The sequence below is a fragment of the Oryzias latipes genome, chromosome 22 (genome assembly GCF_002234675.1).
Source record: "Oryzias latipes chromosome 22, ASM223467v1".
Lineage (NCBI taxonomy): Eukaryota > Metazoa > Chordata > Actinopteri > Beloniformes > Adrianichthyidae > Oryzias > Oryzias latipes.
Window position 1 is genome coordinate 18,060,301 of NC_019880.2, and position 19,958 is coordinate 18,080,258.

Below are 19,958 nucleotides of genomic sequence, written 5' to 3' on the forward strand. Positions count from 1 at the left end.
ACATTTAAAAGTTCAAATGGTGTCTTTAGGTCAAGAATTATAGGAGGAGATACATTTCAAAAACAGTAAAGTAAAAAATCCCTGGACCCCCTATCTACTTCCATTGTATTTAGAATTTAAACTATTTCAATTATTTTAAAACGTCCACAAAAAACAGAACAAATGCATGTTTGAATTGTTTTCTTTTTTTTTTTTTTAATTGTTTAAATAGGATTATGGATTTCAGAAAGCTATTATATGACATTCAATTTTTTTCACATTAAGCCAAAAATGCCTGGATTTACATATTCATCCAAAGTAGGATTTGCATGTTTGTCCAATTTTATAAAAAGAGGTTTTGGTGAATTAGTTAAGCATAACTTTAAGCATAACTTTTGCTCATGCCGTTTAGTTTCCACACGTTTTTTTTTAGGGCTGGGTTAAATAAGATACAAATAAATGCAATTCACTGATATTGGAATCGATATGATTTCATCAAATCTACAAGTCAGTTTTCCTTTTAAGTAATTGTTGAATTTTTTTCAGGCAATTTTTAGTGTCAGTTTGTAACCTTGCAAAACTGTGTTCCAAAATGTTTCAGATTTTATCACTAGTTTTATGTTTTAAATTAAAGTTTAGAAAACAAAAATAAAAAACTGGATTCTAATGCATGTCATTTACAACTATCGTGCTAAAAAAAGTTTTTCAATCAGAGAATATATATTTAAAAAAAGGAGAGTTGACTGTATTCTGAGGATTGAAATGAATAGACGCACTTTCTTATTTAAAGTTTTAGTTATTTTGAGAAAATGTTTTGACCTGTTTGTGAAGAAGGATGGAGGAGAATGTTCTGGTTGGTAAAATAAGATTAGATTTATGAACCGGAGTTCATCCGCTGTCTGCTACACAGCATGGCATCCTGTACATAACACTTCACTCAATACAGATCTAAATGTGTCCAGAGTGAAGGGATCAGTTCTCAAGCTCATCGTTGTTCTGCTCTGCTTAGTTTGTTCAACTTGAAATGAGCTTGGATCAAATTCCACAGGAATCAGTGCACACACACACACCCACACACACAGTAGCATGCACTGGCATTGACAGGACGACAATTTGCAGAAAAAGGCAGCTAGCAGGTCGGTCGGTCAAAAGTCCTGTTTTGACAAGCAAATAAAAGGAATGCTCAAATTTCACACACCTACATAATCATATTACTGGTTGCCATAGCAATATCATGTGACAAATAAATTCTAAACCACATACTGTGCATAAAAAAAACTGTCTGTAGGTATTTGGTTTTTGCTGAGGCATTTGATTACCCTACATGTATTAACCTTATTTACACATTTTCCATTTATACAACATTAAACTGTTAACAGGGGTTTTGCTTTTAGATTCAATATTCAAATAAAAACAGACTGTTCTCTCAGATCTTGAACACTTAATAAGAACAAAATAAACAACATTTTTGAAGGAAAAGGGCCTCAAAATGAACCAAATGAATGTCAAAAGTTTCCCTTTTCCCCGAAAATCTAAAAAAACAAAACAAATCAGAAATACACTATATTACCAATATTATTGCATTCACTCACTCATCCAAATGATCGGAATCACAAGTTCTAATCACTTGGTCTGGCCACAAGTGTATAAAAAAATAAATAAATCAAGCTTTCAGGCATAGAGACTGTTTTTACAACCATTTGTGAAAAAATGGGCCGCACTCGGGATCTCAGTGAATTCCAGCATGGAACTGTCACACTGTGCAATAAATCCAGTCCCGAAATTTCCTCGCTCCTAAATATTCCATAGTCAACTGTCAGCTCTATGAAGAGTTTGGGAATAACAGCAATAACAGCAACTCAGCCAGCAAGTGGTAGGTAATGTAAACTGATGGAGAGAGGTCAGTGGATGTTGAAGCGCATAGTGCAGAGAGGTTACTGACTTTCTGCACAGTCAATTGCTACAGAGCTCCAAATCTTCATGTGACCTTCAGATTAGCCCAAGTACAGTATGCAGAGAGTTTCATGGAATGGGTTTCCATGGCTGAGCAGCTGCATCCAAGTGTAGCCCATGTAATTTGTTTTGTGTTAATTTCACCAAAATCGCTTTTGTTGTCTTTATTTTGTTGTTTTTATGGGAATGTTTTAAGCGGAGACTTTTATTTTGGTGGTTCGCTGCTACTTCCTGTCTTTTCGCGGCATCCCCCTCAGTCTCTGTGAGGACTGCCGAGAGGAGGTAAGCAACAGATTTTGCTCTAACCAGTTTGGGTAAAAGTGGAGTTTAGTTAAAGTTAAAAAAAAATAAAAAATATTGTTAACAAGATAAAACTTTCCTCACATCATTTCTATTTTTGTTTATCGTGTGAAATATATTGTTATGGGCAAATGCAGCACTCGGAGGTATGCTAGCCTTGACGGGACTTGAGCTAGCATGTATGGTCTCACATGTGACTCTGGGGGTTTTCTCCCCCTTCCTCAGGTGTGTGTGGAAGAGTGAGACCCGACGCGACGTTTATGTGCTGTATTTTTGTTTTCACACAGGTATGTGAGCATTTATTTTCATCAGATATATTTCATTACCTTTTGCTTTTTATTAATTGATTTATATTTGTTTGGGGTATATTTTAACACAGTGTTATTTGTATTGATGTTTTGTAATTTGAAATGATACAAAAATGCCATTCAATGAGCGGAAGTGTGCTATATATGTACTTTTGTAATATGTGGAGTCTCTGTGAGGACTGCCGAGAGGAGGTGTGTGTGGAAGAGTGAGACCCGACGCGACGTTTATGTGCTGTATTTTTGTTTTCACACAGTAAATCCCCTTAAATGGATGGCAATCCCTGTGTGAGACTCTTTATTCATAGAAAACACAACGCAGAAGATTTTAGCTGATGCTGCACTCGCCGAGAGTGCGCCCGGCTACATTGGTGGTAAGGGAAAGCTAGTTGCTCTACTGGAACAGTACAATGACATTTTTTCTAAACATCCACTAGATTGCGGTGAGGCAAAAGGTTTTGTGCATCGTATCAGGCTTACAGACGAAAGACCGGTCCGAATGCCCTACCGGCGAGTATCACCTGCCCACTACCAGAAATTACGACAAGTGTTGTCTGAAATGGAGGAGCAAGACATCATAAGGAAATCGGTGAGTGAATATGCTTCCCCGCTTGTCCTAGTATGGAAAAAGGATGGTAGTCTTAGACTCTGCACTGATTTCAGGTGGCTGAATGCCAAGACTTTCAAAGATGCACACCCACTCCCGCATCAGTCAGACTGCTTAGCTGCTCTAGGCGGAAATGCCTATTTTAGCACAATGGACTTGACCTCTGGATTTTATAAAAAAAAAAAACAAACAAAAAGTACACCGCATTCACAACTCCCATGGGACTTTACGAATATAATCGAATGCCACAAGGATTATGCAACAGTCCGGCCTCATTCATGCGAATGATGCTCAGTATTTTTGGAGATCTAAACTTCAGCAGCCTTCTTTGTTACCTTAATGATTTGTTAGTGTTTGCAGCAACAGAACAAGAGGCTTTGATGAGGCTTGAGGTGGTTTTTCAACGGCTTAGGCTCCATAACCTGAAATTAAATCCCAAAAAGTGTCACTTAATGAGGTCATCGGTTAAATTCCTGGGCCACATAATTGATAAGAACGGAGTTGCTGTAGACCCAACAAAAGTGGATGCAATAACAAAAATGACAAAGACATATCTGATGTAAGATGATGGTTGCACTCCATCTGCAAAGCGAATTAAGTCCTTTCTGGGCATGGTGTTGTATTATCAGCATTTCATCCCAAACTGTTCCAGTCTAGCTAAGCCACTGTTTTCTCTTACGTCTGGCCAAAAGAGGCGTGGTAGAGTCAAGTTAAACAGCAACCAAGGCTCATACAGAAAACTCAAGCCCTCCGATTGGACAGATGAGTGTGAAGTGTCGCTTTCTAAACTCAAAGACAGTCTTTTAAACTGTGTCGTTCTTTCGCATCCAGATTTCACTCAGCCTCTGATTTTGTCCATTGATGCTTCGTTAGATGGGCTTGGTGCTGTGTTATCACAGGTTCACGCTGGCGAAACAAAGGCCTGGCCCATTGCTTTTGCAAGCAAGACTTTGAGCACCTCTCAAAAGAAATATCCAGCCCATCGGCTCGAATTCCTAGCCCTGAAATGGAGTGTGTGCGAGAAATTCAGTCATTGGTTAAGAGGCCATTCATTTACAGTATGGACTGACAACAATCCTCTTACCTATATAATGACTAAGCCTAAATTAGATGCCTGTGAGCAAAGCTGGGTGTCTAAGCTAGCTCCTTACACATTTGATTTGAAACACATCCCAGGGACAAAGAATGTTGTAGCGGATACCCTCAGCAGAGACCCCTTCGCTAAAACAGTTGGTGAAAGACTCATAACTGAACAGTATGAACAACTACTTGCTGAGGCTGAGAACACCACCCCGGACAGTATTCAAGACACCTTCAGATTAAAAGTCCAATGTCAGAGAGTTAACAGATCAAAGCAGAGAGACACAACTCTTCAGTCTAACCCGGCCCTAAGTTGCTGTGATGAAGATGTGAGTGCTCTGCTGAATGTTCATAATCAATGGGAAGCTGCTGCTGAGACAAGAGCTGTGCAATTTATTCAAGCAGTGCAGGATTTGTTGCCTCCTGAAGCACAAAGCCACACATAACCAAGTGCAATGCAAGGCGTTGGATGCAGTGGTGGAAAGCACACTGCCACCAGATTCTAGAGCAGTGGAGATGCCTTCTCTGGAATGATGAATCCCGCTTGTCATGATTTGAAGTTGTTGTCTTGTTTTTGGTCCTTGTTCTGTCTTGTTTCTGTTTCCTGTTTTATTTTGAAAGTCTCCTGTCTTGTCTGTTTTCTTGAGTTTTACTTCCTTTGGTCCCCATCAGCCCTGATCGTGTCCACCTGTGTCTTGTCTGCCCTGTCTGTATTTAAGTCTTGTCTCTGCCCTCCTCCTGTGTTGGTCCATTATTCCTGTCCTGGTTGTCCTTGTCATGCCATGTTCCTCGTTTCTTGTTCCACGCCACAGCTCTCGAGCCTCCATCCGGTGACAGAATGGACCAACCCTATTTCCTGGACCCAGCAGAGCGGGACATGCGGCTTTTAGAGGCCTACTGCCTGGCAGCAGAGCAGACCAGGACATTTTGGGTCTTCGACCAGGCCCAGTTCTCATCGTATGCTATGGAAGGGAGCCGTCTTGACTGGAGAGGGAGCCGTCTCGCCATGAGGGGGGGTCGTCGTCGCCGTCGTCCCCGCCGTCCCCTTCCTGTTCCAGAGGTGGTCCGGCACGCACCTCATCCCCGTCATGTCCCGGTGGTGGTCCCGGATGCACCACAATCACGTTCAGTGGTGGTCCCGGACGCACCCCGACCCGTCCCGGCTCCCAGGGGGGTGCCGCCTGCACCCCGACCCGTCCCGGCTCCCAGGGGGGTGCCGCCTGCACCCCGACCCGTCCCGGCGCCCAGGGGGGTTCCGCCTGAATCCCGACCGACCCCCGCTGCCAAGGCCACGCCTGACCCGCCAGAGCTCGGCTCCACGCCTGACCCGCCAGAGCTCGGCTCCACGCCTGACCCGCCAGAGCTCGGCTCCACGCCTGACCCGCCAGAGCTCGGCTCCACGCCTGACCCGCCAGAGCTCGGCTCCACGCCCGACCCGCCAGAGCCTGACTGCTGGCCCGACCCGCCAGAGCCTGACTGCTGGCCCGACCCGCCAGAGCCTGACTGCTGGCCCGACCCGCCAGAGCCTGACTGCTGGCCCGACCCGCCAGAGCCTGACTGCTGGCCCGACCCGCCAGACTCCATGCCAGACTCCATGCCAGACTCCATGCCAGACTCCATGCCAGACTCCATGCCAGACTCCATGCCAGACTCCATGCCTGACTCCATGCCTGACTCCATGCCTGACTCCATGCCTGACTCCATGCCTGACCTGCCTCGCCGGACCGCTCGGCCCCCCGGCCGTCCTCCGGACCTGCCTCGCCGGACCGCTCGGCCCCCCGGCCGTCCTCCGGACCTGCCTCGCCGGACCGCTCGGCCCCCCGGCCGTCCTCCGGACCTGCCTCGCCGGACTGCTCGGCCCCCCGGCCGTCCTCCGGACCTGCCTCGCCGGACCGCTCGGCCCCCCGGCCGTCCTCCGGACCTGCCTCGCCGGACCGCTCGGCCCCCCGGCCGTCCTCCGGACCTGCCTCGCCGGACCGCTCGGCCCCCCGGCCGTCCTCTGACTCTTATGCCCGTCGAGGTTTGTCCTCCGGGCCCCCCCCCCTCATGTGACTTTTGGAACCTCGGAGCGGTTCCTTGAGGGGGGGGTACTGTCATGATTTGAAGTTGTTGTCTTGTTTTTGATCCTTGTTCTGTCTTGTTTCTGTTTCCTGTTTTATTTTGAAAGTCTCCTGTCTTGTCTGTTTTCTTGAGTTTTACTTCCTTTGGTCCCCATCAGCCCTGATCGTGTCCACCTGTGTCTTGTCTGCCCTGTCTGTATTTAAGTCTTGTCTCTGCCCTCCTCCTGTGTTGGTCCATTATTCCTGTCCTGGTTGTCCTTGTCATGCCATGTTCCTCGTTTCTTGTTCCACGCCACAGTGAGTTTTGTTTTGTTGTTGTCGTCATCCTGCTCTGCAGCGCCTTTTGTTTGTTCATTAAACCCTCTAGACTCTGATCCTCATGCCTCCGCCTCTGCGTCTGGGTCCAACCGGCTCTCGAGCCACCCTCCACCATGACACCGCTTTTCCATCTGGCAATCTGATGCAGTGTTTTTCAACCTGTTTTGAGCCAAGGCACACTTTATCCTTGAAAAAAATCCCGCGGCACACCAGCATCCAAAAATGGAAGAAAAGGAGAAACTCAGTCTGTATTGATGTATTGTCCCTCCAAAATCTCAGATGCATTTTTGTGATAATTGAGGCAGAAAAAGCTGGAAGCTGCAGCTGTTTTTCTAAAAGTTGTAATAAAAGTTAAGTTAGTTTAAAGTAATGATTTTCAACTAAATTATCTGAAATTTGACCCTGCAGTTGTTTTTCCCCTCAGTTTATTGACATCGAATTTTATGTAACCTGACAAAAAAAACAAATATATTCTTTTGTAAATAGTGAATTTTTTTTTCGTATTTATTTCAATTTTAGTGCAAAGGCAACTATAATTTTTTGAACAATTATATGATCACAATATGTTTGATAAAATTTACACAAAAAACTAAAATTGCATTTATGTTTTCTGTAGCTACACAAAAAGTGAACATGTTGAAGTTTTATTGGTTGAATGCTGTAAAGCATTCAACCCTTTGTTTTCCTGTTTCTCTTTATTTATTATTATTATTATTATAGTATCTTCCGCCGTTTTTTGGCGTTTAACTACTTCTACAATTTTTAACCTATTTTAACCATTCTACTTTTAAAATGTTCATCTCTTTCATCTTATTTCTGCTATGACTTTTGGTTTTTCAAATCCTTTTACTTTTTAAGATATTCCAGGTTTTCCGGGAATTTTTGCTCCATTGAAATACATGGAGAATTTTTCGTTCAGAAGTTCACAGTTAAACTCCTTCTACAATTTTTTTACCTATTTTAACCATTCGACTATGAAAATGTTCAGCTTTTTCATGTTATTCAAGCTATGACATTTTGGTCCTTCAAATCCCTGAACTTTTCCAGATATTCCCGGATATTCCCAGATTTTCCAATCTTTTTGCTCCATTGGCCACACCTTTGCTTCTTTAAACAATTGTAACTTTAACATTCTTTTGGCTAGAGACACCGTTCAAATATTGAAATGTTCACAAGGTTTTGGACTTCAACATAAGGTTCAAAATTATTATGGGATGGCAACACCACCTACAGTTTGGCGCCCATTTTGTGCCAAAATGTGAGGCAATTTTAAACTTCTTCAAACTTTCACCTATTTTTACCATTCTACTATTACAATGTTCAACCCTTTCAGCTTATTCCTTTCAGCTATGACTTTTGGTCCTTCAAATCCTTGAACTTTTCCAGATATTCCCGGATATTCCCAGATTTTCCAATGTTTTTGCTCCATTGGCCACACCTTTGCTTCTTTAAACAATTGTAACTTTAACATTCTTTTGGCTAGAGACACCGTTCAAATATTGAAATGTTCACAAGGTTTTGGACTTCAACATAAGGTTTAAAAATTATTATGGGATGGCAACACCACCTACAGTTTGGCGGCCATTTTGTGCCAAAATGTGAGGCAATTTTAAACTTCTTCAAACTTTCACGTATCTTAATCCTTCTACTATTACAATGTTCAACCCTTTCAGCTTATTCCTTTCAGCTACGACTTTTAGTCTTTCAAATCTTTGAACTTTTCAAGATATTCCAAGATTTTCCAGGATTTTCCAAGATTTTTGCTTCATTTAAATACATGGAGAATCCTTGAAAACCTTTGTTGCTTTCAAGCATTATAACTTTAACAAGCTTTCAGCTAGAGGCACCGTTCAAACATTGAAATGCTCACAAGGCTTTGGACTTCAACATAAGGTTTAAAAATTATTATGGGATGGCAACACAACCTACTGTTTGGTGGGCATTTTTTGACAAAATCTGAAGCAAATGTTGCAATAAACTTCATCCATGGCTGGAACTGAACGTATTAAAATTCACTGGATCTGGACATATAAGGAATGTGGGCGTGGTTAGCAAACAAAGCTCGTTGCTAAGGACGTCCAAAAGTTTACTTTTTCCGATTTGTCTGAAACTGACGTCGATTTGTTCGTCATCCCCAGGCGACCGAAACATAAAATGGTTGCTATGGAGATAAAATCAATAGGAAAGCCGCCATTTTGGAAAAAGTGGATTTTCTGTCAACTTAGAACATGTAGCTTTTAACAATATGATACTCTCAAACAAAGTGTTTTTTTGAGTCAGTTGATGATGCTGATTCCAATGCTAGCACTTTTAACCATTTTAGCAACATCTTCAAATTTTCAACAGTCCAGTCATTTTTGTATCAACTTAAGCTTTCATGCTTAACTCCTTCTACATTTTTTGACCTATTTTAGCCATTCTACTATTACAATGTTCAAATTTTTCAACTTTTTCCTGCTATGATTTTTTTTAAAATCTTTTAACTTTTAAAGATATTCCGGGATTTCCCAGGATTTTTGCTTCATTAAAATACATAGGAAATCTTTTTTTTAACTTCTTTCACAGTTTTTTACCTACTTTAACTATTCTACTTTTAAAATGTTGAGCTCTTTCAGCTCTGTTCAGCCATTTCTTCAGCAAATTCAGCTTTCATTCAGCATTATAGCATTCAACCCTGCATTTTCTTCTGGAAATGCAGCTCCTTCTAGTGTTACATTTGTTTTCCTCTTATGCTATCTTCCGCCGTTTTTCGGCACTTAACTCCTTCTACAATTTTTAACCGATTTTTACCGTTCAACTTTTAAAATGTTCATCTCTTTCATCTTATTTCTGCTATGACTTTTGGTTTTTCAAATCCTTTTACTTTTTAAGATATTCCAGGTTTTCCGGGAATTTTTGCTCCATTGAAATACATGGAGAATTTTTCGTTCAGAAGTTCACAGTTAAAGTCCTTCTACAATTTTTCACCTATTTTAACCGTTCCACTATGAAAATGTTCAGGTCTTTCATCTTATTCTAGCTATGACATTTTGGTCCTTCAAATCCCTGAACTTTTCCATTTATTCCCGGATATTCCTGGATTTTCCAATCTTTTTGCTCCATTGGCCACACCTTTGCTTCTTTAAACAATTGTAACTTTAACATTCTTTTGGCTAGAGACACCGTTCAAATATTGAAATGTTCACAAGGTTTTGGACTTCAACATAAGGCTCAAAATTATTATGGGATGGCAACACCACCTACAGTTTGGCGGCCATTTTGTGCCAAAATGTGAGGCAATTTTAAACTTCTTCAAACTTTCACCTATTTTTACCATTCTACTATTACAATGTTCAACCCTTTCATCTTATTCCTTTCAGCTATGACTTTTGGTCCTTCAAATCTTTGAACTTTTCCAGATATTCCCGGAGATTCCCAGATTTTCCAATGTTTTTGCTCCATTGGCCACACCTTTGCTTCTTTAAAAAATTGTAACTTTAACATTCTTTTGGCTAGAAACACCGTTCAAATATTGAAATGTTCACAAGGTTTTGGACTTCAACATAAGGTTCAAAATTATTATGGGATGGCAACACCACCTACAGTTTGGCGGCCATTTTGTGCCAAAATGTGAGGCAATTTTAAACTTCTTCAAACTTTCACGTATTTTAATCCTTCTACTATTACAATGTTCAACCTTTTCAGCTTATTCCTTTCAGCTACGACTTTTAGTCTTTCAAATCTTTGAACTTTTCAAGATATTCAAAGATTTTCCAGGATTTTCCAAGATTTTTGCTTCATGTAAATACATGGAGAATCCTTGAAAACCTTTGTTGCTTTCAAGCATTATAACTTTAACATGCTTTCAGCTAGAGGCACCGTTCAAACATTGAAATGCTCACAAGGCTTTGGACTTCAACATACGTTTTGAAATTATTATGGGATGGCAACACAACCTACTGTTTGGTGGGCATTTTTTGACAAAATCTGAAGCAAATATTGCAATAAACTTCATCCATGGCTGGAACTGAACATATTGAAATTCACTGGATCTGGACATATAAGGAATGTGGGAGTGGTTAGCAAACAAAGCTCGTTGCTAAGGACGTCCAAAAATTTACTTTTTCCGATTCATCTGAAACCGACGTTGATTTGTTCCTCATCTCCAGGCGACCCAAACATAAAATGGTTGCTATGGAGATAAAATCAATAGAAAAGCCGCCATTTTGAAAAGAGTGGATTTTTTATCAACTTAGAACATGTAGCTTTTACCAATATAATACTCTCAAACAACGTGTTTTTTGGAGTCAGTTGATGATGCTGATTCCAATGCTAGTACTTTTAGCCATTTTAGCAACTTTTTCAAATTTTCAACACTTCAGCGATTTTTTCAACAATTTCAGCTTTAATGCTTAACTCCTTCTACAAACTTTGACCTATTTCAGCCATTTACTATTACAATGTTCAACTTTTTCATCTTATTCCTGCTAGGACTTTTGCACATTTAACTTTTCAAGGTTTTCCCAGTACAGTTAAGCCATTTCTTCAGCTAATTCAGCTTTCATTCAGCAGTACAGCATTCAACCCTGCATTTTCTTCTGGAAATGCAGCTCCTTCTAGTTAGTTTTTGTTTTGTCTTAATCAAATAGACAACTTTATTTATCCATTTGGGAGGTTCCCTCATGGAAATTGACAAGATGAAGTCTTAATGTTTTATTTCTTTTTAGATGATTAAATTGTTTCAATTTAAAAACAGTTTGATGTGTGTTCGTTGCGGCTTCAAGACGTTTAACAGGGAAGACTCATTTTACAATGAGCACTTTTAACCCTATGCATCATGGGAAATGTAGTGCAAACAGCCGCCGAACGCAGACAGACTCGCGTCTCTGAGCTTCATTGTTTTGTCCACTTTTTCCACGGTCTGAAACCGGATTCTGTGGAAAGCCACACCGCTAAAGATGAGCTTTAGCTGGTATTTTTGTTGGAATTGAGAGACTTTATGAGCTAAATCGGAACAAGGAAGTGAAGACTTTAACCACTTCTGATTGGTCAGACTGATGATGGATGAATAAGCCTCCAAGAAAGATTAGTGGACACAGTTAAAGGGGCGGGACTTTTCAGAAAACAGAGCTGAAGCTGCAGCTAAATCGCGGTACCGTCATTCTTATCAAAGTGTCTTTAATAGAATCAATTAAACAGAAAGAAGAAAGTATTTTATGATCTTTCATATTCCTAACTACTCAGTGTTTTATCAGGGCCTGTTTGGATAAACACAGAGATATCCTGGAGATGGAAAATGTTTTAGATCAGTGAAAATGGATAATTTCCCAATGCACACCTGACCGTCTCCCACGGCTCACTAGTGAGCCGCAGCACACTGGTTGAAAAACACTGATCTGATGGACAAGTTCTGGGTATGAGGTTGCCAAGAGAACTTACGTTTCCAGGGCTCCAGACTAACTTTTTTCACTAGGGGCACTGTGGCCCTTAACTGAAAATTTTAGGGGCGCAACCAGAAAATTTAGGGGCGCATACCGTAAATCAACATTCTAACCAAATCTACTAATTTCCACTGTATTACTAATAAATACTTTAATAATAGATGCAGAAATTACAATGTGCTGTTTCAAATTCAGTGTCACATTTTATTCTGCACTTTTGAAGATGCAACAAGAAGGTAAACTGACAGCACCATCGCTGTCATGACAGTACAAATAAGTAAAGAAAACGGATGGAAATTTATCTTTGTGACACTAAATAGGTGCAGCCAAGATGCACAATAAGCGTGTTTGAGATCACCCAGGTGAACTCAACGCTGCGCAGATCACCTGGTGTGTGACGTATATTTTTGTTTTTGCTCCAACATCAACTGTCAATCATCACAAAAATATCGCGAGAAAGGGGTGGGAGCAAGGGGCAAACCTACCCGGACACAGCTGGAAACTAAAGACTACAAAACAATGCATTATGGGACATGTGTCCTGATGGTTTTTGTAGTGGAGTGATTAATTAAAATAATTTAAAATACCAATTCAATAAAAAAGGCTACATGCATCACAAAACATTAAAATAATCATAAAATATATAATAACACAGATCATACTAAGGGGGAGAAGAATATTAAAACTAAATTGAATGTTAAGGACAACTCCAATTTCCTGTTCTCTTTCAGTCTTGCTGCAGATTCGCTTTCATCTCACAGCCCCCCCCCCCCCCCCCCCCCCGCCCGGTCTCCCCAACGATCCAGGCGAGGTGCTGGTTCATCTCAAACACGTCTATCGTTGCATTTTCCCCACGTATTTTCAGTGTGTCTAAAACTAATGTTGTTTTTGCTCGCACGTGTTTAAAGTTCAAGCCCCGTTAGCCGTCACGCATGTAGGTGTGGGACATTTATTCTCCTCAGCTGACCCGACTCCCGCGGGACGGGAGCGGTGTGCTGCCGTAACCCGTTTGATGCGCCGCCGTAACCAAAACCTAAACCTTCCTCCGGTTCTGTGCGGCCCAGAGAAAAGTTCAGCACGGACTGCATGTAGGTAGAAAATTACGAGCGAATAAATACGTTCAAAAGGAAAGTAAGGAACTCCTTAATGTGGTCCGGGGAGGGAGGGGGCTGTCAGGTTTCCTGCTTTCAAACCCCGTCATTTACGCGCACTCGATTATCTCTAGGCCCCGCCCCCTACACACATTTTAGCCACTCACAGTGGCTTTCCCTATTCTTCTCACACGCAGTGGCCGCCTCACAGACAGGTATCACGCGAGAGTGCTCGCGTTTCATGAGTATGTGCGCGAGTGTGTGTGTCTGCCTGCGTCCCTGTGGCTTGCGTCTCATTGATTATTTCATTGATCATTGACGTGCCCCTTCTACGTTTGATGTATAAAAAAATACGAAGGGTGGGGGAGGCAAATTTACTGGTCGCACATGTGCGACTGGATGTAAAATTCAGTCGCACACTCTCAAATTTTGGTCGCAAAATGCGACCAATTGCTCGCAGTCTGGAGCCCTGGTTTCGGACTGGATTGTGGAGAGTGTGAAATTTGGCGGAGGAGGGATTGGTGTGGGGTTGTTTTTCAGGACTTGGTCTTGGCCCTTTAGTTCAAGTTAAAGGAACTCTGAATGCTTCAGGATACCAAAACATTTTGGACAATTCCATGCTCCCAACCTTGTGGGAACAGTTTTCCTCTTCCAACATTACTGTGCACCAGTGCACAAAGCAAGGTCCATAAAGTCATGGATGACAGTCGGGTTTGAATGAACTTGACTGGCCTGCACAGAGTCCTGACCTGAACCCAATAGAACAGTGTTGGGATGAATTAGATCGAATTCCAATATATACTCTTCAACCTTATGGAGAGCCTTCCTAGAAGAGTTGAAGCTGTAATAGCTGCAAAAGGTGGAGCAACATCATATTGAACTCTATGAGTTAGGAATGGGATGGCACTACAGTTCATATGCGAGTCAAGGTACCTGAGTGAATGCTTTTGGTAATTTAGTGTAGATCAAGAACATTTTGAGATATAAGGTTTTTTTTAGAGCTTGCAGCTCATACATTTCTACTGGCAGAGAGAGATGCTGTCAGACTCAGCCCTTCACCTTTTACCAATAATGCTGTTTGTGTGCATTCAATACACATACATCAGCCATATTTTGGAAAGTAAACTCTGAAATTGATATGTGCTCTCTGCCTTGAGGCTTTTTTCTCTGAAAGACCTTCAGTTTTGATTTTGTGCTCCAAACTCAATACATTTACTTGAAAATGTCCTTAGCAAGTAAAGTAAGTAAACATTTGACTGTGCAAAGAGTCAAAGAAACTATTTTTAATTATTGCTGCTTAAACAAAATAGAGCAGCTGTACATGTTCAAATCTTTAAATAATTACAGGAGAAAAGTTGCAAAAAAAAATCCAACTTCCAATTCACTCCATGTACAAATGTCTTTCAAACTAAAATTACACCCATTGGTAATCCTATTTTGAAAATAACATTCTTCATTATCAGTCTGCGTGGATATGTACACACATTAAACACATTTGTTCTACCAAGCTGGCATCTTTGCCTAAAAAAATGCAATTATTCGTCCTAAAACTTTCCAACATTTTAAAATATTTACTAGGATTCTTTACTTCCTTATCGAGGTAACTGGAATACTAAAATGTGGCAGACTAGAAAGGCAAAAACATAACCTTCCGTTCCAGGCGTACAAATGTCCTTTGTAAAAACATACTTTGCAATCAAAATAAAAATGCTTCTTGCGAGAATTCTCATAAATCTTTGTATTTCCATGTATTTTGGAGCTGATTGTTGACAGATTGGTAGTAAGACACTTTACCTTAGTAAACCTTAAAAAAATCTGACTTTAATTTAAATTCTAGGGCATCTTTTTTATTGAAACAACTGAGAATTGGGAGCCTGTAGTCCACTTCCTGCATATTTTGAAGCTGCTTGGAAAACATCCAACTTTGTCCACTGCAGCTTCTTCCCACTGGCTCACAGGAGAAGTGCAGTTCACCTCCAACACTTCTGCAAACTGTGGGAGTTTCTACTAGTGTTATCTGCTGCTGTCTCACTGTAATTAAAAACTGCCTTAAAGCTGTCTCTTTGTTCTGTTATTTGTCAATTTTAAGGAACTTTGACACGACTTGGTAAACTGCCAAAATCCAAGTGTCTGCACATTTTAATATTGTGTTTTCTCTCATCTTTGAGATGTTTCTGTACATCTGTGCTGCTTTTTGCTATTGTACGGTGGCCCTGAAGTGCAAATCACTAAAAGAACAAAACAGATATTACAATTATAATAAAATACATAAAAATAGTAACGCTCACAATAATAATTGAAACAACAATTTAAAAAGACATTACTTTCAAAATATAAAGTTCATAAACTCAAATGTAAAAAAAGAGAAATTCAAAGAAAAAAAGAAGTAATTTTCAAAAAACAAAATAAAATGTTGAAAATGAAATTAAAAAAGAAACCAGAAAAGGTAGGTACAGTGGGGCATTACTGCATGGCCGCTGATGTTCGAGATTTTGCTTTATTTTTTATTTAAGGTTAATTTACTTTGCCCACAGCTTGGCCCACACAATTGCCCCCCAATTTCTGGGTTAATATTAGTATCATATAGACAAAGATTAAAAAAATAATAATAACATCAATACAAGCTACTTTAGGCATAAGTAATAGCACCTGAGCTAAAAGAACTGATGTTAATATTAATAATAATAATAACAATAATATACTTCTTAATTCTTTTGTTATAAAAAAAAACAAAACATCAGCACCCGGGTCAGACAGCACAAGAAAGAATAAATTTAACATCATATATGAAATACCATGTCATACCTGCAATAAAACCACATTGGAGAAACAAGACGAAATTTCATCACAAAAAAAAAGAACACCAGAAGGAATGTAAAAGGGAAAGAACAAACAGGCTAACAAGAGCAAGACAACAGTCATCTTAAGAAAACATGAAATCAGCAATAAAAGACCACTGCAAGCGAGAAAATCATAGCATGGCCTGGGAAAAGGCCATGGCAGAAAACAGAGACAGTAAATGGATTATGGATGCAGTGGATATCAGAAAGCGAACCAAAACAACTATGAACCGAGATGAGGGGGGCCTTTCTGCTCTCACACACTTGGAGCAACATCCTCCAGCAGAGGGCGAACAGCAGGAGGTGGAGTCACCTGTCAAAGTTTGAAGGGTGACTCCGCCTCATTGACAATCAGTTGTTTATGCACGTCACGCCCGACCACCTGGTGACCATTCTAATGAAGACAGAACGTCTCCTTCGAAACAAGTCAGGTATGTTTTCAAATACACTGCGTGTCTGGTAACAAAATAATTAAGAAGCTATTTAATACTATAGACACGATGAACGCTACCGATTGAGTAATAATAATAAAACTGATTAAAATGTGCATCTTTGATCCTTTCATTGTAATGGCCATCCAGAGTTCTGAAGAGCGTTTCCTCAATATGTAAACATACCAAATGTTGCTGTTTTCATAAATCAAGAGCCTTAAGTGAGAAAAGACCTATATACCAAAAATTAGTTCTGTTATATAATAACAGTAAAAAAAACAAATAAATGAACAACTAATTCCCTAGTCAGCTTTAATCAAATGTGTGTGTCTTTCATAACCCAAAGCGTTTTTCTATAGGTTAAAAATTGCAAAAACATACAAAATTTTACACTCAATCAAAGAAATGAGAGATTGTTTCTTTGAACTAAAGGTTTCGTGGGATGTTTTATTACCAAGCTCCATGCAAACGGTGACTTATTGCTGAAAAATGCTAAATTATGTCAAACAAAAGGCCTCAGGGTTTATTTTGATCCAGTGTTTGGCAATGGAGGGAAAATACCAAATGAAAATACTTCTGTGAAAATACAGTTCAGGTGAAAATCGATACAAAAAGGATGAACAAAAAAGAAAGCTTTTCTAAGTTTCAGCAGTGCTTTCAGACCTCGTGAGCTTCATCTTCACAGCTGCAGTGACCTTTTAAGCCGTTTATGTCTGTGCATAGATATTGGCATTAACATCCTCCCACTTAAACCAAAGCAGCTTGCTAAGCCAACAACTGTGCACAATGAACCGTGGACCTCAGAGGTGAATTATATCATGCTGGATTACCCTTACCTTAATTTATCTGTGCCAGCTTTGTATCTGGAGACTCTGGCCATCAACAGGGGCATGCAGACATCATCCAGCCAGCGTTTCTCATACTTTGGTTCATTAGCTGAGGGCGAAGGAGGTGATGGAGCCTGTGTGGAATACATGAGCAAGGCAATGAGCGGTTAAGTCCTTTTGATCATTGAACATGTGGCTTGGACGCCACATTTGCACCACTCACATTCACAAAGCAGCCTCTAGGTTTGGGTGAACAAGCTACGTGGTAGAAGCGGTGACCTCTATTAACTGCTAACTTTAGATGTTCTTTCTCTTTTCTCCTTCAGTTAAGAATCTTTTTTACTTTTGAAGATAATCTGTTGTAAACAGACTTTGATCAAATTTGAGCTAAAATTCTTTATTTTTCCTCAGAACAGCAAGAATATAACATAAATGAACAAGTTATTCAGTATCCTGCTTCTGCAAGCACTATACCATAGTTGTATTGAAGAAGGACATTGAATATGGTCAAGTGTCTTGGTTTTTTACAGATCTTAAATCAATAGTTGCCACCACTCTGGCCTAAAAATATTACAAAACTATAGACTCTTCCAAAATGGGCAGGACATTCAGGGGGTTGACCCGTATGGGTCCTGCGGTTTTTTGGGTTGTGCAGACCCATAGACAATCGTTGACAGGACCAGTTGTATCTCAAGACCGTGCCACCATTTTGTGCATTGTCCACATATGTAATTACGGTCTTTCATGCTACATGTGTGATATGCATAATTCTTAGGCGTTTCTTGCATTCGTCATTCGCTGTTTTGATTTGTTCAAACATTTTGGTCAGTGGACAATTATCCAGTTTATACGTATTTTACGTAGTTTGTTCTCAATTATTTCTTAAATCGTATGCAATTGTGCGTGATTTATACAAGATGCACATTTGTAGCTTTCAACAACCGTTCCACTTATGTCCACGTATGACTAATGGACTTTTCACGCATGTACCACCCATGTATATTTATGTCACGTGCACAGTGCATGTCACATTACATTTGATACACAAATTACTAATGAGTTGCATATTAACAGCGCAACAATCACACAAAGTTCATGAATGATTGGCGTATTATGTGACGGGTCTGTAAATCGGCCGATCTTTCACCCCTCCGGCAGTCTATACCGAGTGGGGGCTGGGTACGGCGGGCATAGATGCGACTCTTGACCCTTCTCATGGATCTCCCCACTGCTTCCCCACACATCTTAAGGGACATCATCAAAATGGAAGCTACCAAGGTAATAATAATAATAATAATGGTTATAATAATGCTTACAGTGTTTGTCCGTTATTCATTCACTCGATCTTGGTGATGGTAAGCGACTGATGTAGCTATAGCTTCCCTGGGGCGGACTGACAGAGGCGTGGCTGCCAGGACATCACCTGGACATTCATACGCATTTACACAAAAGGGGAGTGACTTTGGAGGCAGGAAGGGGGAAGTTTCTTGCCCAAGGACACGACAGTTGACTGGGGGAAGCAATTGAAGCACCGACCCTTGAATCTGCTCAACCACCTGAGCCACTGCTGTCCCGGTTTACAACATTAGAAAGAATTGACTAATGCGTTATGCAAACTAAAATGTCATTTGTCTGTTCCAAGGCACAATGACAACACTTTTAAATGTATTTATTAAGCTCTTTTCTTTTTTAGATCAACTGGCAATTGTCTCTGCCTAAAACTTATTAAACCAAGGTTTTGTAAGAATTTCAGGTTGAAATCTTTATTCTTTTGTTCTACCTGTAAAATAACTTTGAAGTTACTTTTTGTTCCAGTTCTGTGAATCAACGGATTAAATGAGTAAAACATGAATTTTGCTTTGTGCCCTTTTTTGACTCCTACAATCCTGTTTTTGTTTCTCTTGTTTGAACTTATTTAGAAATGTTCTCAAAAATGTCATCCAAGGCATTTCTTTGAATGTTTTTTTTTTCTTTTGGGCATTTTAGGAGGCATGCTTCTTTTTTTTTTATCCAAGCTCAAGTTGCCTGGTAATAACATCTACGGTATTTCAATTATAGGTTTCAAAAAAACAACATTTATGAAGAAACATGATTCCTAATATTTGCTGTGGTAATGCATGCACTTCCACGTTATTGCAGCTACAAAGGAAATATCTCAATTTTGGGGGGTAATTTTCAAACCTGTTTCTGCAGACTGGGGACATTTTGCCCATGCCTCAATTTCATTTCCTCACATCCAAAGGTGGCATTTAATTTCTTCTGTCATTTTACTGCAATCCTGTTCCTGCCTCAGCAATGGGACTATTTATGAAGGTGCTGATGGTGTTCATCTTTTATGTTCCCTGTTATGAGTCTTCATATTACGGTCTTTATTAGCTCCAAATGGATTCTTCTAAATCAGCCTCTCCATTCATAGATAGCAAATGATTATGAGAATTGTTCCATGAAATTAGGAGTCTGAGCTTATGTTTGGGTCAGAGGAATCTTAGACTCAGGATGTATGTTCAGCTTTTGAATCTTTCGGAGGAAACCCTGCTGCAAAGCTGACCATAGTCCTATTCAGTGACACAAAATGAACCAGATGAGAAAACGCTTCAAAGCTTTTTTTTTCTTATAAAATAATTTGATTCCTTTTTCCTGTCAGAGCGCTGAAATGGAGCTGTGGTGAGCATAAGCAGATCAACAGAAAACCTGCTCATCTTCACATGATCAACAGCTGCTTGAATACAAACAAAATGCACTGAAAC

General features: G+C 40.2%; 1 protein-coding gene and 1 long non-coding RNA gene across 4 annotated transcripts in view; one reads left to right on the plus strand and one right to left on the minus strand.

Moving 5' to 3' along the window:
* Positions 1-19,958, minus strand: part of sntg2 (syntrophin gamma 2) — a 146,436-nt gene that overhangs the window by 49,810 nt on the left and 76,668 nt on the right. For both annotated transcript variants that reach the window (XM_023951838.1, XM_023951837.1), the window contains exon 9: positions 17,221-17,345. In XM_023951838.1, the coding sequence (XP_023807606.1) occupies positions 17,221-17,345 (125 nt within the window). The remainder of the gene's footprint in view (positions 1-17,220; positions 17,346-19,958) is intronic.
* On the plus strand, positions 2,064-3,308 carry LOC110017471. 2 transcript variants are annotated; one of them, XR_002872640.1, is made up of 4 exons: positions 2,064-2,214; positions 2,458-2,519; positions 2,795-3,126; positions 3,201-3,308. It is a non-coding gene; the product is annotated as an uncharacterized LOC110017471 (long non-coding RNA). The 2 variants fall into 2 exon arrangements; XR_002872639.1 differs by having other exon boundaries at positions 2,458-3,126.